General features: G+C 44.2%; 1 protein-coding gene across 4 annotated transcripts in view; it reads left to right on the top strand.

The window, feature by feature from the left end:
* LOC112225224 (E3 ubiquitin-protein ligase ubr3) overlaps positions 1 to 22449 on the top strand; it is a 39684-nt gene extending 17235 nt beyond the window's left edge. For 2 of the 4 annotated variants that reach the window (XM_024388961.2, XM_024388963.2), the window contains 15 exons: positions 1158 to 1307; positions 2212 to 2345; positions 5486 to 5596; positions 5701 to 5913; positions 6216 to 6352; positions 9515 to 9600; positions 14134 to 14236; positions 16339 to 16439; positions 18185 to 18309; positions 19293 to 19400; positions 19627 to 19752; positions 19869 to 20048; positions 20922 to 21131; positions 21350 to 21489; positions 21642 to 22449. In XM_024388961.2, the coding sequence (XP_024244729.1) occupies positions 1158 to 1307; positions 2212 to 2345; positions 5486 to 5596; positions 5701 to 5913; positions 6216 to 6352; positions 9515 to 9600; positions 14134 to 14236; positions 16339 to 16439; positions 18185 to 18309; positions 19293 to 19400; positions 19627 to 19752; positions 19869 to 20048; positions 20922 to 21131; positions 21350 to 21489; positions 21642 to 21759 (2042 nt within the window). In that variant the 3' untranslated portion in view covers positions 21760 to 22449. The remainder of the gene's footprint in view (positions 1 to 1157; positions 1308 to 2211; positions 2346 to 5485; positions 5597 to 5700; positions 5914 to 6215; positions 6353 to 9514; positions 9601 to 14133; positions 14237 to 16338; positions 16440 to 18184; positions 18310 to 19292; positions 19401 to 19626; positions 19753 to 19868; positions 20049 to 20921; positions 21132 to 21349; positions 21490 to 21641) is intronic. The other 2 variants (XM_024388962.2, XM_024388965.2) reach the window with 1 other exon arrangement.
* The last annotated feature ends 214 nt before the right edge of the window (positions 22450 to 22663 follow it).

Here is a 22663-nt window from a genome sequence, read left to right on the forward strand (position 1 = left end):
ATCTAGATTTTCGCGTGTAAATGACTTTGGACAGTGATTTGTTTACGATTGAGCAGTTGTAGGCTATGCCGTTGGAGGGCTGAAAATGCCACGGCATCCTTCATAGGATGCCATCTGAAAGCATTCAATTTGTCACTACAACTATCCTCAGTCAATCATGCTACAGTGTTGACTGCAAAGATTTTACACGTATGTTGTTCAGGAGCGAAAAATAGCATAGCCAGGCAGTCGTCCTCCATAGCAACACCAGTGTCCTTGTCTCCAGCTCAGCGTGCACTGACGGCCCGAGGCCTGAGCTGTTCCGTCTAACGCCAACTGTTTTCATTTCCCCTGGAAAACACCGACCTCTCCCGAGATCAGTCCACCTGACGCAATAAATCAATTCCAACACGGGGTTGACATTTCTATGCCGTATTTGCTGTTCAAATTGAAATCTTTTAACGTTTTTTTTTTTTTTTTTTCAAATGAAATTCACTTCAGTAATTAATCTCTATTGCCACGCCAATCACTTGGACAGAGCAAGCAGAGAGCTGAAAGTGTTGACACGAGGCACAGTCCTTTCCACTACAGTAGAGTGAGTGGTGGACCAGTATGTCTGAACGCTACCTGTGCTTTTGTCAATGCTTATCCTCTTTAACCACCCTTCTCATCTTGCAATTGAGAAAATGCAATTGTATAGGAAAATACATGCTATTTCACTGAAGTGGAACTGTTGAGACCGGTGTCCCACCGAATAGAACTAGTCATTGATTTGCTCTGAATTATGAAAGAACAAAGTAATTGAGCGTGGTATTATTTCTAGGAAGGAACGCAAGCTTATCTGGCACCTCCTCAAATGGCATTTTATTAACTGCCTGTTTTAGCCAGCCCCAAAGACAGCAGTTTCACACCACATTACCGCCACACATGGCTTGCCAAGATCTTCCCCGAGCTCCAAGTACTTATTCCAATATGTTTGTCTCCTCGTTTAATGTCAATTGCTCAGAGAATCTGTTTTTAGAATGCAAAATTGCTATCCAGCTCCAAATGGGATTTGTTCTAGATGATATCTCCAGCATTTCTGATGAAGCCTTTTATTTGTATTTTTGTGTGGTATTAATGAAGTGTTGAAGTGAGGAACCAAAAGTAACCCTTTTGTGTTGTCGTGTGTCTGTCAGAATCCCCGGACACTGAAGCAGCCATGGACCTGGGTGCCTCTGAAGTAAAGGAGTCTGAGGTCCTCTATGACTGTGTGATCTGTGGCCAGAGTGGCCCTTCCACTGAGGACCGGCCCACTGGCCTGGTTGTTCTCCTCCAGGCCTCCTCAGGTACTACTGCACTACATCCCCCCCAGTAGCCCCCTCCCTGTTTCACATCACTAGATGAATGGCCTACACAATCTGCTTTTGTCTCACCACCGTCCTGGTTTTGTAGTTCAATTTCAACCACCACCTAATGAAATGTCAATACGGAGTCATTTGAACAGGGTAGTGTATTTCATAGATAAGAACATTAGCATTCCCTTCACACGGCCCTTGCCGATTTAAACCAAAACAGTTATTCATGGCAGCTTGGCTCCACCATATTGGAAATCTAATTTTAATAGGTAGTTGAGCTGTTTTAATTGGCTCATTTATCATTCACGTTGATCCCTGGCTGCGTTTTCATACAGCCTCTCTCTGCTAAGAGTTAATTTCGATGCCATGCTGCCCAGACAGAGGATCATTCACTGTCATGAAAATAAACGGCATGTTTTATTAGTAATTAGTTGCGGTTTGGGAACACTTGCAGCCTCAAGGTCAAAAGAACACCTTATATGATCTGCCAACTGCTATTTCATATGATGCCTATCAAAAGACAATGTAAACGCTAAGTTAATTACCTCTCCGATCATTATTGCACACGGTCGTCTTGTCCTTAGATTGGAAGCCATAATCATTGGGAGCGGGATATTTTTCCCGGACTGCCGCTGATTACTGAGAGGATGTGCGGGAGACGAGCTGTCATTATCGACTGATTTATCACTCACTAATCTCTGTTCCTGATGTGGAAAAGGGGAAAAACGTCTGCTTTTGACTACAGGCATTCCTTCAACGTGACATGTTCTCCACGCTGCCCCTCGATTGTTCTATGTAAATGTTATGCAGACTCATAAATGGGAATCTGAGAGCTCCTTATGCGTAGTAATAGATTATCACTCACTAACGAGCCCCCGTGCTCTGACTCTTTCAGTGCTGGGACACCGATGCAAGAGCGACGAGGCAAAGAAACTGCCAACCACTGACGAGGAGCGCATCTACCCAGCGGACACGTGCGGGGCTGCTCACGACGTCAGGCTGGCTCTCATGCAGAGCTTCTTCAAAGATGTAGGTGTCTGACTCACTCACTTGGTTACTTTGCACACATTTTATAAACTGTATATCTCTTGTGTCTTTGGTTTTGATCGATCAAGTAAAAAGGCTCACTGTAACACACAGGTAAGCATTCCTGTTTTTTGTTGTTTTTTTAAACATTTTATTGTGTACTTTTTCACCCTTTTCTTTCCCAATTGTTGTGGTATCCAATTGGTAGTTAGTCTTGTCCCATCGCTGCAACTCCTGTACGGACTCGGGGGAGGCAAAGGTCGAGAGCCATGCGTCCTGCGAAACACGACCCATCCAAGCCGCACTGCTTCTTGACACTGCTCGCTTAACTCGGAAGCCAGCCGCACCAATGTGTCAGAGGAAACACTGGTGACCGAAGTCGGTGTGCATTGCGCCCGGCTGCAACAAGGAGTCGCTAGAGCGCGGCCGGCTGCGACACTGCCCGGGATCGAACCCAGATCTGTAGTGACGCCTCTAGCACTGCAATGAGTGCCTTAGACTGCTGCGCCACTCGGGAGGCCAGCATTCCCGGTTTTTTATAAGTCTCTCATGCACATAGAGTGGATTCCCATCATAGATGTTGAACCATTTCTGCCTGAGTGGGTTTCCGGTGATTCAACCGCCTAGTCCCAGCCCCCGGCGAAATGTGCCTGCCTGTCTGTCAGTAGCCGACTCAACTCAACTAGACGGAGTCGAGCGGCAACTACTGCGGGCTATTTGTGTGCTGGAATCAGTAGTTTTTTTATTTTTTACTGAAACTTCATTCTATGTCATGACCGAGCTCCAGTCGCCACTCAAATCATTCGTAAATCACCGAGTTGCGTTTAATCGGCTAGTCTGTCAGTAACTCCAGCAGCCTGAGAGTGGAGATAATGAGGCATGGAGGATTTAGACCTCCCGACAGACCTTCTCCTCCACCTTATTTTTTATTTTTTCCCCCTCTCTCTGACTGGGAGCACTGAGGCAGTTAGTCAGTGACTAAGAAACACTGCCACTGTCTTTCAGTTTTAGCTGCACTGCTATTCTTTCGTTCTTTCTCCAGAGAATGTTACTGCCTTACTGGCACATAGAAATGTAAATTCAGGGTTTAAAACTGCCACTTGCATTTGCAACCCTTTTGACTTGGCAGTGTGACACCTAATTTGAATTGGTTGGTTGGGTGCCAGTGATTTGTTTTTTTGATTTGTAATTAATTTTTTAATTTTAAATTAATTTTTTGCTTGTCACATTAGTTTTTGGTTCGCAATTGGCTTTTAAAAAAAACTATCAAGATTTATTCAAACAATGGGAATGCAGACCATTCAAAAAGTTTGGTCTGAAGTCTTTGCGATGCGCAATTGTCATCATGCTCTGTTTTTGAATTAACATTTCAAAAGGCTTTCCTAACAAATCTTCCCAATAAAAGGTTGACTTCAAAGTAGGCCTACCTGGCAGACTATCACAATTTGTATCAATTGCGGGGCATTTGTTTCGCTAACTCTACCATCACATGTAGCCTATATTGACAGTACAAAAACACAGCTAGTCAAACGGTCTCTTGCTAGTCGCTCAATTGACCTTTTTGTTTTTGTTTAGTTTTTTTTTTACCTCAAAAGTAGTCTACTGATGCGGTTTCAGCATTATGGACTTTTTGTAGTTTTTCTATAAAGTGTGATTTAAAAAAAATTAAATAGTGATTGAGAACCTGAAAGAAACTAAGGGAAAATTGAATTTGCCAAAATATAAAATTGATTGTATAGGGCCCTACAACTGTAGATACTTGTTTTCCCCCTCCAAACTATCAATGTAAATTATATTGTCAAGTTAAAATGTAATTATTTGTGTATGGAGGGTGGGTCATTATAGGCTACTTGCTCAGCCCGCAAATTTAAAGAGAACATTTAAGTGATTCATGCATCATCTGCTTACTGGCCCGGTGTGCCACTGGCAAAATTACCTGAATGTCAAGCCCTGCGAGTGCATGCCAATTTAAAATATGGCTAGTTGTTTTCAACCTGGTTCTGTATAAAATGCAGTTACATGATGGGACACAGGTCAGGAGAAAATTGATGTGTCCAAATCATGTGCTAGTGCCATCAACTGAAAAAGTGGAAAAAAGTTTGTCTAGAGCCTTGTAATTCATTAGAAATGTAGTTAAATGAATCTATTGTAAACTCAGCAAAAAAATAAACGTCCTCTCACTGTCAACTGCATTTATTTTCAGCAAATTTAACATGTATAAATATTTGTATGAACATAAGATTCAACAACTGAGACAAACTGAACAAGTTCCACAGACATGCGACTAACAAATTGAATAATATGTCCCTGTCAAAAGTAAGTCATGTACTGGCTATACGCGAATCCGACCATCACCCCTGGTGAGACAAAACCACGACTCGTCAGTGAAGAGCACTTTTTGCCAGTCCTGTCTGGTCCAGCGACGGTGGGTTTGTGCCCATAGGCGACGTCGTTGCCGGTGATGTCTGGTGAGGACCTGCCTTACAACAGGCCTACAAGCCCTCAGTCCAGCCTCTCTCAGTCTATTGCGGACAGTCTGAGCACTGATGGAGGGATTGTGCGTTCCTGGTGTAACTCAGGCAGTTGTTGCCATCCTGTCCCGCATGTGTGATGTTCGGATGTACCGATCCTGTGCAGGTGTTGTTACACGTGGTCTGCCACTGCGAGGACAATCAGCTGTCCGTTCTGTTTCCCTGTAGCGCTGTCTTAAGCGTCTCACAGTACGGACATTGCAATTTATTGCCCTGGCCACATCTGCAGTCCTCATGCCTCCTTGCGACATGCCTAATGCACGTTCAACGCAGATGAGCAGGGACCCTAGGCATCTTTCTTTTGGTGTTTTTTTTTCATAACTGTGACCTTAATTGCCTACCATCTGTAAGCTGTTAGTGTCTTAATGACCGTTCCACAGGTGCATGTTCATTAATGTTTCATTGAACAAGCATGGGAAACGGTGTTCAAACCCTTTACAGTGAAGATCTGAAGTTATATAGATTTTTACGGATTATCTTTGAAAGACAAGGTCCTGGAAAAAGAGCCGTTCTTTTCTTTGCTGAGTCTATATATTTCATTTCTACCATTATGGAACTTCAAAGGGAATAGACTCTAACCTGTCTTGTGCTGTTCTCTTGTCTGTTTCGCAGAGTTCCTGTCTGCAGTCAGTCTCAATAGGCTGGGATGGAGGTGTGTATGTGCAGACCTGTGGACACACCCTGCACATAGACTGCCACAAGTCCTACATGGAGTCACTGCGGGTAAGAGAGTATCTTTACGAGAGTATGGATTGACATAAGGGACATGACATGAGGCAGTCCTACCCTGCATCTGTAATAATCCCAAGTGCATTTTTTTAATACAGAATGACCAGGTGATGCAGGGCTTCTCTGTGGATAAGGGAGAGTTCACCTGCCCGCTGTGCAGACAGTTTGCTAACAGCGTGCTGCCCTGCCGCCCGGGCCGGAGCACCGAGGTGGTCAGCTGGCACATGCCCAGCAACAAGAAGACCTCTGTGCTGGTGAAGGAGGTGGAGGACCTGCAAGAGCAGCTGGGATTTTTCCCAGTAAGCACCACTGTAAGGCAGAGAGGTCTATACAGCTTCACCCCAGTCTGTTCCCCTGATCACTCCATCTTAACGCATCACTAGCTGACAAATGAGACTGACACTAACGATATTGCAGCTTTTTTAGTGGTACCCCAGTTTGGCCTCCGTTCATATTGAACCGGTCATCTCCTGGCAAACCTTTGCTGTGGTTTGTTTCCCATACCATACCAGTGACTTGCAAATGCATACCAGTGGGTGACCATTATGTCGAAATTACCATTGTTGTCAAAATGGAGATGCTATGAAGTCACTGTGTAACCTTTCCCCTTCAGACGGAGTCCAACCTCAGTAAGGAGATGGAGTTGGTTATCAAGGACATCAAGAACACCACCCAGAGGAAGTACATGGACTATGGCAAGAACCCTGGTTCCCCTGATAACGACTTCCTCTTCATGTACTCTGTGGCCAGGTGAGGGACACCGCAGTCTGCTCTGAGACACTTCAAAATAATACCATTTTAGAGACTCCATTTGTCACAGTCATACAGAGAATTCTCAATTTCAAGCTAGACTAAGTGAAAGTGCACCCTGCTGACAGGCCTTGGAGATGTGGGATAGACTGGTCACTGCGGGCTATCTTTCAGTGAGACTGTGTTCCTGTGGCTAGTGACCCCCTCACCTTGCTCCAGTCAGACAGGGAGGTCTTCCTTCACTGCTCTTATTATGCACACCACTGACTATTGTCTGGTGGCCGCTGGCTGCCTGTCCTGTCTGCTCCTTTGTGCTCTTAAAGCCAGCTCCCTGCCTGACATTAGCCTACAATAACTAGGCACAGAAAGAGAACTGCAACCTTTCCTGAGTTTAGCCTAGTTGTATTTTTGTTTTGTTTTTTTCCCATTGAGTGCACTTCTTCGATTTGAGAAGGGCTGCTTGAAAAGGCTTTTGTACATTAACTTTGGTGTACAGTCGAAGCATATCGAATTTGTCTTTGTACCTGCATCGGATATATAGAGTGTTTTGAAGAAGGGAAAAAATGAAGTTGCTCGGAACCTGTGAAGGTTTTCTTGATTGCCTTTATTCATCCCTCTGCTTGTACTGCAGTGTGGGGCTGGAAGTGCTGCTCCTAAGCAGCTTTGTCAGTTACGACTGCAGTAAAATGGTATTGACTCTGGTTGGTTCCACCATCCTTTGCCTAGTCTTTTATTACCTCTGACTATGGATTTATCACTCTGCCTCCCTTTGACTGATTTGAAGAGCTCTTTTTCTCCTGAGCGCTTATTCACAGTTTTGTTGCGCTGTGTGTTAGAGCCCAAATCGTCCTTCCTTGAACAACACGCTCCTCTGTAAAAATCTGGAGGTAGCAGGCGCTCTGCAGTGCTTTTATCATAACCTGAAATTGATCATGCGTTACAGGGAGTAGAGAATGCAACCGTCATTCTATTCTTTCACCAGAGTGTTGTGGGAAGGCCTTGGTCCCTCCCCGACCTCTCCCCCTCCCCATGACACGGTCCACTCAACCGGTTCCTCACCCTGTGCCCGGCAGAAAGAAATCCCTGCTTCCTGTGTCTGGGTTTCTGTTGGCTTTTACAAGTTCAGTGAACAGTGCAAATTGCCTGAGGAATAGACAATTCCTCTGTCACAGGGGCGCTCTTATCAGTAGCAGACAGATGGAGCTTGGTGCAGCTGCATTATCTATGTGAAATTGCTTTTTCATACAGGGAGCCCGAGGATTTTCCCCCACCTTCCCAGCCATTGGGAGGAAATGGCCAGTGGCAGGATCAAAACAACTCCAGTTCAGTCTAATTTTAGCAACACCTACTGTATCTGCTTTTAATATCAATTTATTCTGTTACGGCTTTTATTTCATTATTTGGTGGCGCAAATTTTTATATTAAATGTTTGGATATGCATTGGGAATTCACAGCAGAGATTATACACGGAAACTGTGGATGAAACAGCGGTTATGCTAACAGCCTAGCTTGTGCAAACCCGGAACCGTTGAAGTTCTGTAATTTGTTGATACGGAATAGCTGGTCCAAAACAAACACAACAACAAATCTGATGGGTTTTTATAAAAAGGGGGGAAAGTCAGTCACGCATATATTGAGGATAATTCTGCTAGGTGATGCGTTTAGGTTTGCCCACTAGCCCTACTGTTTTAGGTTGCTAATAGAGCCTAACCAATATGGGATTTTTCGGGTCTGATACTCATTTTATATGGAGGCAAAAGTCACAGATATATCTGCCAATATATATATATATATATTTAACACATTGTGCTCCAAAGGGTTAACGTATTCTGTAAATTATGATTTCTTAACACAATACGTTAAAATTAACGTTATTTAAGAACATTTTATTTGTGGATTACAGGATATCCACCAAAAAGCAACTATATCCTGTATAAATATGGCAGTAAATTATACCTTCTTTAGTTTACTTTCTTAGGTACAATTTAAAGATGTCTATGGCAGTGGATAAGAAGCATGCAAAAGTGTTTGTGCTAAACCACCACAAGGGATGGCTGGTTGAATTAAACTGTCAAGTAAATCTGAAAGTGCACTGTCCACAAATACGCGTTGAAATGCAGTAACATGCCGTTTGTAGTGTTTACCACTAGGTGTCAGTTTCAGCGTTTGTCTCGAGTTGATTTACTACAGTGTTTACAACAGTCACAGGTCATGTAAACAAACACGTAAATGGCAACTTTTGACGAGCACAAGTTGGCTGTTCATTACGACAATGTTTTGTCATAGAAACCATATATATCTTACATTGTTATTAAATAGGACATGTACTGGCTATACATTTCAACTGCAAATGGCATGCGCTGATGACTGTTGTATGCAGGCAAAATCTTGCCGCACTGGTTTTGGTCACACGTTTTCATTTAGTTAGCTAACTAAACGTAGCTACTTATCTCATCGTGAATGCAACCACATGGACTGAATGATAAATCTGTGACAACGGTCTTGCTTTTTGCAGATTGCATATTTCACAAAACTAACTAAGCCCATTAGCTAACATAATAGGTCCAGACACTATAACGGTGTTATGTTTGTGTCATGGATGAGTATTCACTAGGGCTAACAGTGTCCAGTGTTCGCACTAAAGTAGCACAGATTGCTAGCTACCTAAGCAAACTACCTTGCTGGCTACCTAGCCAGCTAATGTTAACTAAGTGAGAATGTGATGAGGACAAGGCTGCGTGCTTGGTGAAGTGTGTTTCTTGTTTATTTGACCAAGCCTATGGCTGAATGATGTTCCCTCTTCAGGCAACATTACCATTTTTTTTATGTCATAAAATTAGCAGACTTGTTTATTATATGTATATAATGTCGGCGCTTTATCTGTGGGATAAAAAACCGATACAAATATTTGTGAAAGGCTAATATCAGCCGCTAAAATTGGTCAATTGATTAATCGTTATGCTCGAGTGGCTTCTGCCATAGCCGGTAGATGACAAGAAGAAATGTTAATAATCCACTTTTTTGTTGTTGTCCTGTTTCTGAATGGGGGGGGGGGAACTCAGTCAGACTGCCTGAGCTAACAATGGCTGTGAAAATGCGTTAATCTTCCTCTTGTCCCTCTAAGTCCAACCAGTATGCTTAGTAATGGTTGTGTTTCCTCAGGACAAACCTGGAGCTGGAGCTGGTGCACCGTGGAGGTAACCTGTGTTCTGGAGGAGCCAGTGGTGCAGCCAAGCGCTCCTGTCTCAGTGAGTACACCATACCATTCTTCTGGCCTTGCTTCCCACTAGATTAACATGAGTGAACCCTCGTCCATCCATCTACTCTGCTATATACGAAGTGTGTTGCCCCCTGCTCGACCACGTCGCTATTGTGTACATCTGAAGTATGCCGTCGACCCATGTTTCATATCATCGCATTTAAAAATTAATAATAATTTTGTTAAAGAGCATTAAGTATTTGTCTGTTTACTTTGTTATTTTATGATGAGGTTCATTGGTATTTAGGCTGACGAATACGGTGACTTGTGGGTGGCGGGGACGCCTTGTCTCATCGACCTTTTGTGTAATGAAGTGTCAGAGTTGAGATTGGATTGATGTAACCGTTGGACCATTTGTAAAGATTGTCGATTAGCAGGGAAGGCGAGCTTGGTATCCCAGGTGAGCTGTTGACGTTGTGTTTTCTGGACATGGATCAAGTGCTGTTGTAGTTGATTGTGTGGCAAGGGCGGCCTGCTCTGGGGGGACTGGGAATGAAGACTGAGTGATGTTGTTCTGAGCTGTGACTGGGCCCCACTGTGACAATGTCAAAGACAAAGCCTCAGAGAATGGTATCCAATGGGAAGACATGCAGACCGTGTAAGGTTTGCTTTTTGGATTGGCGACTCGTTTTTAGATCCCCCAAGGTGTTTCTCCTTTATTGTACTTTGTCATTTGAATTGGACCTTTTTTTAAAAATACGTTAAACATTACTTTCTCCTAGTTAGAACTGAGCCTGTGGATGAGGGCATCCCATTTCCCTGCTCTGTTTTAATTAGTCTGTTTAGTGGTGATGCATTTTAGCCGCTCGCTGCACTAGTGAGAGGCCTGTCATCCTTGATTGGGGCAAAATACATTTCACGCTAGAGGACTGCCATTTTCTGAGCTACATTAACTTGCGTAGCTGCGCTGGCGGGCAAGTAGCAATACATTAGTGATTTGTCTTCGTAGGGAATGGGATATGGAGGGGAACGTGGGACATGCGATAACAACTATAACCCAAGTGAGTTCCTAAGCCATATCCCACAAGGCACTTAAAGTGGCAAGAAAAAAGTGTGTGAAGCCTTTGGAATTATATGGATTTCTGCATAAATTGGTCATCAAATTGAATCTGATCTTCATCTAGGTTACAACAATAAACACAGTGTGCTTAAACTAATAACACACACATTATTGTATTTTCTTGACTATATTAAATACATCATTTAAACATTCACAGTGTAGGATGGAAAAAGTATGTGAACCATTAGGCTAATGACTTCTCCAAAAGCTAACTGGAGTCAGGTCAGGAGTCCGCTTACCTGGAGTCCAATAAATGAGAAGAGATTGGAGATGTTGGTTAGAGCTGCCTTGCCCTATTAAAAAACACTCACAAAATTTCAGTTTGCTATTCACAAGAAGCATTACCTGATGTGAACCATGCCTCGAACGAAAGAGATCTCAGAAGACCTAAGATTAAGAATTGTTGACTTGCATAAAGCTGGAAAGGGTTACAAAAGTATCTCTGAAAGCCTTGATGTTCATCAGTCCACAGTAAGACAAATTGTCTATAAATGGAGAAAGTTCAGCACTGTTGCTACTCTCCCTAGGAGTGGCCGTCCTGCAAAGATGACTGCAAGAGCACAGCGCAGAATGCTCAATGAGGTTAAGCAGAATCCTAGAGTGTCAGCTGAAGACTTAAAGAAATCTCTGGAACATGCTAACGTCTCTGTTTAGTGTAAAACACTAAACAAGTATGGTGTTCATGGGAGGACACCAAGGAAGAAGTCACTGCTTTCCCCCAAAAAACATTGCTGCACATCTGAAGTTTGCAAAAGAGCACCTGGATGTTCCACAGCACTACTGGCAAAAAAATTCTGTGGACAGATGAAACTACAGTTGAGTTGTTTGGAAGGAACACACATCACTATGTGTGGAGAAAAAAAGGCACAGCACAGCACACCAACATCAACCTCATCCCAACTGTAAGTATGGTGAAGGAAGCATCATGTTTTGTGACTGGTTTGCTGCCTCGGGGCCTGGACAACTTGCTATCATCGACAGAAAATGAATTCCCAACTTTATCAAGACATTTTGCAGGAGAGTGTTATGCTATCTGTCCGCCAATTGAAGCTCAACAGCGGTTTGGTGATGCAACATGACAACGACCCAAAACGCAGAAGTAAATCACCAACAGAGTGGCTTCAACAGAAGAATACGCCTTCTGGAGTGGCCCAGTCAGAGTCCTGACCTCAACCCAATTGAGATGCTGTGGCATGACCTCAAGCAGTTCACACCAGACATACCAAGAATATTGCTGAAACAGTTTGGTGAAGAGGAATGCTCCAAAATTCTTCCTGACCGTTGTACAGGTCTCATCCACAACTACAGAAAATGTTTGGTTGAGGTTATTGCTGCCAAAGGAGGGTCAGCCAGTTCTTAAATCCAAGGGTTCACATATTTTTTCCCACCCTGCACTGTGAATGTTTACACTGTGTGTTCAATAAAGACATGAACACGTATAATTGTTTAAGTTTAAGCAGACTGTCTATTGTTGTGACCTAGATGAAGATCAAATTTGATGACCAATTTATGCAGAAATCCAGGTATTTCCAAAGAGTTCACATACTTTTTCTTACCACGGTATATTGTTAGGGCTCATGAGGATGTCATGGGCTGGGGAGGGGAGCAGGAAATCTCTTGCGTTAAATCAACTGGAGAGTCCACACCTCAAATAGCTCGCATCTGGTTTATCAGCCAGAGAGAAGGTTTTGAATTAGGCCAGTCTACTGATGTAGCCTGCACAGAGAAGACGGCCTTGAACATCCAATACAATACTTTTAGGCCGACACCCACCATATCACAATGAGATGATCAATTCCTATGGGCACATTTCAAAAGTGTTTGTACACTGGGGGGGTAAAAGTAATCTAGGCCCACCATAGGTCACACAGGCATGACTAATCTAGATTAGTGGCTTGGCGGGGGTAAAGATCATGGCAAATAGCATGAGCTCTGATAGAAGGCAAGGCCAGATCAATATCTGAAGGCATCTCTATTGATGTTGTCAGACCGTGTGGCTGTGGGGGGGCTGTAGAGAAGAGCAGCATGCTGAGGGGGAAGCATGCAGATGGAAGAGGTGGTAGCCATGTGAGCTGCAATTTGAAGCCCGGTTCCCTGCCACCTTGAAGGGCATTGGCTGGCGTTCCTTCCGCCACAGTGTCACTCCTCACATGTTGTCCTCTAGTGGAGGGACTTGAACCCCATCTGACAGGCGGAGGGACTGAATCGGAGTCACTCACCTCCCTCAGCCTCTGGTTTGTATCCTGCTGCTGTCGTGTTTTGACTGTAGAGGGCGGTGTTGCGCTAGTTTGTCAGCCATGTTGACAAACACACCTGAAAGTCCATATTGCAGCAGTGGAATTCAATGTGTTGCTGCATTACAGCTGTCATAACTCTCTGGGGTCAAAGTCAAATATTGAGCTACAGGTTTGTTGACAAGGTTGCGTGTAAAACAAAGTAGCCTACACGAGAGCAGATGGTATAAAGCGTTCGCCTGCTTGTAATCTGAAAAAACAGAAATGAGTTACCTCTGGTTCGTTCAGCCATTCCTATGTGGAAAGAATAGGGTTTTGGGACAAATGTTTTTTTTTTTATGTGCTTAACATGGGCTTAGGAATCTTATACATTTTGTTCTATGAGATACAGTATCAGTCAGTTAACGAAACCTTTGTGCTTCAAAATGCACATATCTTCTAGAACAAAACGTATAAGATGGAGATCTGTGTATACCTTATTTTCAGCATTAATCCAAAATCTCAATTTTCCCATAGACTTTGTCCAACGAACCATGGTGCAATTGGTACATACAAAAAAGATGCCATTACAATTGCTATATCCCTTTCGGGTACCATTTTCATATTTCCAATACACTTTTAACTATGGCCCTAATGAACACTAACCTAGTGGGCTGTTGTGTGAGGCCACTATAAGAAGTAGGTTCAATTGTTTTTGAGCAAATAAAATAAGAGGACACTGTTCCAGGAGGTGATAACATTTTTTTTGTGTGTGCGTGCACCTTGGGGCAGCAGGTAGCCTAGTGGTTAGAGCGTTGGTTGCAAGATCGAATCCTCGAGCTGACGAGGTAAAAATCTGTCGTTCTGCCCCTGAACAAGGCAGTTGTTCCTATACACTGTTCCTAGGCCGTCATTGTAAATAAGAAATTGTTCTTTACTGACTTGCCTAATTAAAATTAAAAAGAAAGGTGTGACACTCTTCATGTTACACAGTGAACAGGTGTGACTCCTGACCAGAGGATAGCTGGGAGCAGAGTAGTGCCGTCTATCCATCTGGCCTGCTTTCTCCCAGCCAAACCATTACGCTCAGTGCAATCAAGTCAACTGTATTTGGCATTTGATTCGCTGATCGTGGGCGCTGGCCTACTGACATGCAGGTGGACAGTTTTACAGTAGCTGTCTCATTTCTGTGCCAGTGTTCTGATCTATCTCGCTGACCATTTTTAAAAACTTCTCCAATGTCTTTCAGATCAGCTGTTCCACGTGCTTGCCATGCACATGCGTCTGTACAGCATTGATTCTGCTTACAACCCCTGGACCAGGTTGACCCAGGTTGCTCCGAGCAGAGACAAGTGAGTGACGGCTACCCTGATGCTACACCACACAGACCTTTACATCTACTTTGGCCTCTCCTCGTCCTGCAATCCCACTGCACATACGGCTGTCTTATCACAAACTCCGCCACACACCCTGCATCAGCCAAACACACTGAACCTCTCTCCCCCCGAATCCTGCAGCTCCACCTCACCTGACATCTCTCTAGCCCTCTCCTGATCCCAGTTTATCCTAACAGCACCCTAGCACAGCCTGTAATCAGTGCCACTTTCCCCTCATGCTCAACACCACCACATCCTGCGTGCCCTGACAGCTTTTCCTCCAGGCAAAGAGGATTTAAAAACAGAGAAGGAACCATGTGTGGTTGCCATAGATGCCAATAATTGCTGCATCTGGCAAATTACCGGGTGCTCCACAGAGAGCGAAACGACCCCTTCAGACGCTGCACCGAGAAACAACTGCCCCACACATCTCAGCCCTCCCCCGCCCAGCATCATCTTTCATAGCATCGTAGAAACCGAGACATTTAACAAGGCAGTCTTCTTCACACGCTCTCTCTCTCCACACTGCTTGTTTGTGTAGCATCAGGTGTGCTCTCTGGCGTCAGTTTGCCTTCCGAGGTTTACAGCCTTGAGAGCGATCAGCATCCCACTCGTATAACACTTCGCACTATTAGATAAGCTAACGACCTCTCTCCCTCCCAAGACGGCTTTTACACCTGTTACTATTTAAATGCTTCGAGCCATGCAGGCATCTCGGTGGAGCAATTTTGTGTTAAAAATACCTGGTTAGGGATTCGGAAGGCAGCTATGTCACTGACACCCTCAGGCAACCGTGTAGCTCTATTTAAATGGGACAAAGGAATGACGACGCTCATGCCTTCCAGAGAGTGACCTAGACATTCACTTTTTTCATATCCTGTCTCATATGTCCATTTTTGTGGATGCGTTTCACATTTTTGTTTTGTTTTCAAAAGACCTGCATTGCTCATTCTCATTGTATGTATTGGTCATCTGGATTTGACTGCAATTTAGCTGCGAGTGCTGTATACTGTAGTCTAGTCTTTTGCATGAGAGGGAATTAAAAGCAGATTGCTGCGTCAGTTTTTCTGTTGTACGCTGTTGTACGCTAGAATGAACAGTCGAGTGCCTTCTTTATCAAATGGAATGCATTATTGTGTAAGTGTGGCCCCTTTTCAGTCGAAATCCCTGGACGTCTCCTTAAGGTAGAGTGGAGATTAGAGGCTCTCTCTGTGGGCAGCCAGAAGAAAACAAGCCATTTTTTAAATGGAGACGGCAACAACAATCTTCAGTATGTGGCTCCAGCTGCATTATAGCAGGATATAAAGGAAATATGCTTTGCTTTCCCCCACTGCATTAAAGTGGAGGGCAATTAGAAAGTGTGTGTTGTCATTGTTTTTTAAGCAACGTTTTCAAGTGAAGCGTATATATGCAAGGGAGGACTTTGCTCTTGGCCCTGACAAGATAAAAAGCAATAGGATATGTATAGTGTGTACATAACCTCACTCCATTTATGGTTTCCCTATCATTCCCCTACCAATGCAAAGTTATTGGGAATGGTCAGGGGTTGTAAAATGGCCAGGATTTATTTTGGGAAATTTGGTTAAACCTTTAAACAGAAACATTTGATTTGCGTTCTACCATTCAATGTAATAAATGAGGACTTTTCCACCAGTTCTGCAGTGCAATACAAGTATTGAGGAATTCTCTCTTAGGAAAAGCAATATATATATTTTCATGAATAAAAATAATTCACCTTGGGAGATCGAACTTGATCATAACAAACACATTTTAGAGCCCACAACAGCAGTCCATTTTATGGGGGGTTTGTTTACGTAGTCTTTCTAGGGCAGACCGGACACAGGATTCACCCAGGCCACGATTGTATTCAAATTGAACATGCGTTCCTGGAACGGTCTTCCGGTGGGTGTTCCGGCCCATTTCCACCCCCTAATAAAACCTTTTACGGGTACCCACAGTTTCTTGTTAAACTGCATACTTTACTCTTAATGAGCGTGCTGTATGTTTTTCAACACGTCTTTAAAAATCCTTACCCTGGGCTTGTATTGGTAAAAGGTTCCATGTGTTGTTCCCTACAGCTGCCTGGATGACGAGAGACCAGAAGTCCCCATGCTGTTCAGAGACTGCCCATCCCTGCTGATCATCTTTGTGTTGACCATGCCACAGCCACTACGCAAAGGTGCTGTCACTGTTCTTACTATCCTGACTGTGTTTTCCCGATCAGTCCAAAGGGACCGGGAGGGGAAGGTGGGTTAATGAGGCTACAGACGGATGTTTTTCAGTGGCTGGGTCAGAACGGCAAACTGTTACCAGTCCGAATCATGACTGAATGTAGGGAGGGGTCTTATCTGTTCCCTTTTTTTTTTTTTTGTATTTGGCTGTGAGGAGCAGAATGACATGGATCGCTATATGGAGGTCGCCCGCTTCACATGCCCTTCATCTCCAGCTGAGCGCTTCCTGTTTGAGCTCCTCCAGGCTCGGCACCGTACGCCTGGGGAGGGCCACCACGTCGGAGGCCAGGTTGCAGCAATCATAGGCCTACTTAATGGGTGCCATGCCACACAAAGCTGATAATTTCAGTGATTACTGAACTGACTGAACCCATGGACACTGAGGTGGTTTGAGGCCTGAAGATCTCTCCTAGCATCAGAACAGGGGAGAGATAATCAACTCTGTTAAACCAATATACAAGTTATAAAGAGCCATTGGTTCTGTGAGGGGATATGTCTGTGACAGGTTTTTTTCTCTCAAACGAAAGCCATTTCACAGCTATAAGAGCACTCCTTCATATCGACTGTATAACACTTCCTTACATTGCCCTAAAGAGTCTGCCGGGGAACAGGGCACTCAATGTCTTATTAGCTTTTAGATGGTCTTTGTATATTTTTTTCATTTCCACATTGATTAAGCCAAAATAAGCATGACGGTCCTCATTGTGGAATGGTGAATTGATTGTGATACATCACGTTGAGAGATGGGTGTGAATTAAGCATTTTATTAAAGTCGGGGCATGGCAATCAGGACGTGCCTGGGTTTTTGTCCTGTTTAGAGTGGATAGGTGGGAGGGGCGGGGAGGTCCTAACAGCCTGTGTGTCCTTCATGGCAGTAAAGGGGTTGTCTTTTTAATGTGCTGACGCAACACAATGGACCTGTCACCAGCACCACACTCCTGAGGAGGGCAAATAATGGCGCTCATTGTATTTCTTGTCACTTCAAATCCAACGCCTACTTCCACCTGGCGGCCTGGGTGCCGGCTGCCTCCTGCTAATTACCAGTCTCTATTTGATGAGCCTTTATAAACACTGGAGATGAGAGAGCCATTCCTCTGGAGACCAAACCCAACCTATTGACTTGTCTTCTAGCCCAATAAAAATGGTGTCAATCTCTTGTAGGCACCCTGATTTCCCAGCTTACAGAGCATTCTAGACCTCTTAAGTAATTTATTTTATTCCGGTTGCTCATAAAAGAAACTGCTTTCTATTTAACAAGCTGTTCTAAGTAGTAATTGGGAAGAGAGAAAATATTTCTAAATCAATGTGTTGTTCCACTCAGTAAGTGGTCTGTGTAGATAACACATCTAGGCTATTGTGATTTCCTATTTTGGCTGAATGCTAGGATGATCTATTCACATCCATAATTGTCAAAACGCCAATGAAGGGCAGTATTTGCATATTCTCCCAAAACAATAGGCGTTGCCATCATACTCCTGTTTTTTATGCTAAGCAGACTGTCATCCATAACAGTAGTTATTCCAATGAGAATGGCAACAACTTAGTTATAAATCTGTTATGATTCTCAAAACAATGAGACGGTCGGCCGAGTGTCATGACCAGGAAAACGTATGTGCGACCCGATATATTTGTTCCTCCGACATTAGTGCACCTAACCTGGGTCTGTGCGTCGCCTCTCTCTCTGTCCCTGTAGAACACTTCATCTGTCTGGTGAGGATGCTGTACAACCTGCAGTACACCCAGGCCCTGGCTGCTCTCTCGGCCAAATTCAGCCCCGAGGAGAGGCAGGCCTGGAGCACGTCTGGAACTCTCAAGAAGGTAATGGAGATATCACCCTCCTTGCCGTACTGCTGCTTTGTACTCTACCCAAGGGCCTTAGGATGCACTGGCTTCACAACATATCTATACTTTCTACTTGTTATCCCTGGGACCTGTTTACATCCGTGGCATATGAAGGTGTGACGCAAATTAAGATGAAGACCTGGCCCCGAGTTCCGTTAAGCAGTTTGGGCTGTAGATATATCGATCATCGTTAACAAGGAGAGAGTGATTACCGGAGCTGGTTGGCATTAATTGGCTATTCATCTTCAGTCTATTAAATCTGTATTAGCGAGTGGCTGGTTGGAATGTAAATGGGCCAACAGCAAAATGCCTCCCCTTCAGGGTGTTTTCCATCTATTGTGGTGCAGCTGAATATCTTACCCCACTTTGTCACGAACAGTGTAGCACTCTCTCACAAGCTGTCATTAAGACGGCTTGGAAATCCTCATTGGCCACATTTGGAGGGATGTCATTGTATTTAAATTGCTGTAGATAAAAAGACTGTCTCAACCGAGATCCCGAGCCCAGAGGAAGGAAATCCAAAGACATTAAATTCCTCCCGCTATAAATCTTTGACAGAGAACGCCAGGCTAGATAAGACTGGCTGCTGTTTTCTATCCCCCCAGGTGAGCTTGATAAACGCTATCAGATCATTATTTCAATCAGTTGAATTTGATCAGAACACTCATTCAGTCATTGCTTGGTGCTTATCAACGGTGCCTATTTTTTTTTATTGCATAAAAATAATAATTTATTATTCTGCGTAAGTTATTTTATACAGTGCACATTTTAAAGGGAGGTACGGGGGTTGGAGACACTGCAGCACACGTGACAATGGACTGCTTGAATATCATATGAAGCTGGTCCAGTGGCGTGAGACTCCTGAGAGTCTAATTGTGTCATACTGCTGTTGTACTATAAAAAGTATCATGTACTCTCAATGTGTCACCTCTCCACTGCCTTTGGACCATCTCCCACAGAATGCTTTCAATGCCGAGAAGTCCTATGAAGCTCTTCTCAGCCATGTCATCACTGAGCTGTCCAAGGTGAAGACTGTGTATGACGTGAACACCGACGAGCCATCCATGGTAAGCCATATCAAGTTCCGTAAAAAGATATTAAACCATTTCAAAGCTGCCAAGCTCCCAGGACTTGGCTAGCCAGCCCCCACCCCACCCTCAGTTTTCTTTATTTTTTTACATGATAAATTGCCCATTTAACACCATCTGTGCTCTCTCTGAAGGAGATCTATATCACCCCATTATCTGTTGAGAGGTTATTGATGAGGCATTACTCCTGTGCTTCCTTTCCCAGCTGAGCTCCAGTGTGTGGTCCCCACAGTCCATAGAGTACAGCCTCCAGCAGTTCTGCCTACCTTACCTCCGCCTCTCCTGTCTCCTGCAGCACCATCTTTATGGGGACAACCTGTCAGGCTGCCCGGTACGGTTACTGCTACTGTTCCGCACCTCCCCACCTCTCTGCCTGCCTGCGTCTCTGTTCCATAGCTGCTCCAACCTCACGGCTTTAACTCATACTGACCATTTGTTCTGTTTCAGGAGGAAGAAGAGTTCTCAGGCCTGGCTGGCTGTTTAGGGCTCCTTGACCCAGCCCCTCAACCATCTAACCCCATGTACAGTGCCTCATGTCTGGACTGGACAGTCAGTGCTTTCGACCTGATGTCTCAATGGTGCTCTGAGGTCACAGGGCTCGCCGACACTCAGGCTGAGAAATCAATGGTAGGTTTGAGGCTGAGCACTTCTCTCCACCAATCGTTCTCCAGTATATCGTCTCCAAAACACCAATGGTGGCGTCATTCTTTTCCCTTGTTCTTTTGGTACTAGTGACACCATGCGTTAGCTGTGGCGCTGAATATAACCCCTCTTCACCTCTGGGAGTGATGGTTTTTCACATACTACCTTTGTCAATCAGCACTGTCCTTTTCTGCCATACATCACACAATGAAATCTCCCATCGCTTCACACAGCCATTCTGGATGATTCCTGCATACCTTTCAACTGTGGACATTGTTTATTGTCGCACGCTGGAGCTGAAGGGCATACACAAAATGTGGCATATAGGAACTTTTAAGGATTTATTCGGTAGAAGGCTTAAAACAGGCCAGCTTTTATTTCCTATATTTCTAAATCCTTTTTAGTAGCAAGTGGAGAGACTCAATGTCCAAACTGAAATGAATGTACAGTAACCTCAGTGTTTCTTGGGCTGATGCTTAGAGGAGCAGGAAACAAAGTGCTGTGGTATTTTCTTCGATGTCTTAAGGCTGCTGAGCCGGGCCGATGAGTCCGCTTACTAAAAGAGTCTATTGACAGGAGGTTAGAGAGCGAGTGGACGAGCACATGGTTAAATGAAAGGGACTTCGGATTCAGCTCTCGAGCGATTGGATTGGCTTTCTTAAGTTATGGGCTGCTGAAGTTTAGGCCTACCGTGGACACAGCACAATCGTGAGCCAGATAAAGCCCCCCCAACTCTCATTGTCTAAAAAGTCTGCACAATGCGGTCCGAGCTGTTACAGAGGATTGCCTAGGGCACAAAGTTGGGGTTCGTAATTGGAATAATGTTGTGACTGCCGTGGTTAATTTCCCTCCATCCAGACTTTGCTTGTCCAGGATCTGCAGTGGGCCTCCCCTCACCTCCTTCACTTACCAGACAACTACAACACCATCTTCCAGTACTACCACAAGAAGGCCTGCACTGCCTGCAAAAAAGTGCCAAAGGACCCGGCGCTTTGCCTCGTCTGTGGCACCTTCGTCTGCCTCAAAGGGCTGTGCTGCAAGCAGCACGGGATCTGCGAATGCGTTTGGGTGAGTGGCCCTGCTTTTCAAAGGCCGTATTAGACTATATCTGAAAAGAGAGCATGATTTTTATATTTCTTATTCAGCGAGTGGCTTCATTTTTTTTTAGGTCATTGATGGATATTATTATTCTCTTGTACAAAATAAGAACTTGCATGCTTGGGTGGTGCTGCTGGGTGCAGAGGACAATGTGTTTTGGTGAATAGGTTGTGCGTGTCTGTCTTTAGCACTCTCAACACTGTGGCGCCGCCACAGGCATCTTCCTATTGATCAACGCCTCGGTCATCATCATCATCCGAGGACACCGCTTCTGCCTGTGGGGCTCCGTTTACCTGGATGCCCATGGAGAGGAGGACCGTGATCTACGGTACAAATACACGCCATAGACCCTTTGCATTACACTTCAGTTTCATCTCACACAATCATCTTGTCAGGTTCTCACTAGAATGGTTGATGTGGGGGGGGGGACTATGCTGAAAACATTGTTTGAAATCACATTTTCTTTTCTGTTTTTTACAGCCGTGGAAAGCCCCTGTTTCTATGTGTGGAGAGGTATAGAGTGCTGGAGCAACAGTGGGTCTCGCACACCTTCGATCACATCAACAAGCGCTGGGGGCCTCACTACAACGGACTGTAAGGTCACCTGAACCCACACCCTGATGGGAAAGAATCTCTTTGGTTTATGTGTCTGCCTCTGTAAAACATATGGGAATCTTATCATGTGATATAAACAAACATGCAGTGAGGGTGTTACTGCCACAGCCTTGGTTTATGTGAAGTTTTGTGTACAATCATGCCTAAAGACTAACAGTGTGTGTTTTTTTTATTTAAGTGATTTACTGTGTGGATTTTAACTGGGAGAAAGCACAACTTTGCCCAGTAACAGATTGGTTCTGAAGTGGTTTAGAAGACAGAAATATTTTTTTGGGGGGGCTCAGTCGGGTGAGTATTTGTACACTGATTGGCTAACAGTATGAGCTCGAGAGATATACATATAGACAAATTTGCCCTTGGTAATGTTAATGATAAGCATATTGTCACAATGTATGGGTTGGTGCATATCCCTCATTTTCAGACTTTGTACTGCTGGCATGGGTTTAAAGCTCTTGATAAGTATAGCGATGTTATTGCAAATTGTGTTCTCGGTGTGTTTGTTGGGACATTATGGTAGGTGACAAGTCCACTCAGAGTTTATTGCCGTCAAGCACAGGCTCTTCTTTTTTACAGTGTAGTTGCAATTCATCCTCAGGTATATTTTTTTTTGTTGCTGTAGTTTAGAATACAACATTTTAAATATTTAAATAAATGCTGGTGCTCATTGTTCAAATAAGTAATTTTACTTTTTGTAAAGATTTTTTATTTTCTAAAGAAATAAATGCTTTACGTTTTATGGTAGATGACTGGCAAACATGGTCGCCATCGCTATTGGTCTTTGCAGTCCTGCCTTTACTTAGGCTCCGACCAGGTCCCTGAGGAAACTCAATGACCACTCACCCGTCTGGCCACAGTAGAGTACACATAAGACTGGTGTGGAGTATCTG

Source organism: Oncorhynchus tshawytscha, linkage group LG26 (genome assembly GCF_018296145.1).
Source record: "Oncorhynchus tshawytscha isolate Ot180627B linkage group LG26, Otsh_v2.0, whole genome shotgun sequence".
Classification (NCBI taxonomy): domain Eukaryota; kingdom Metazoa; phylum Chordata; class Actinopteri; order Salmoniformes; family Salmonidae; genus Oncorhynchus; species Oncorhynchus tshawytscha.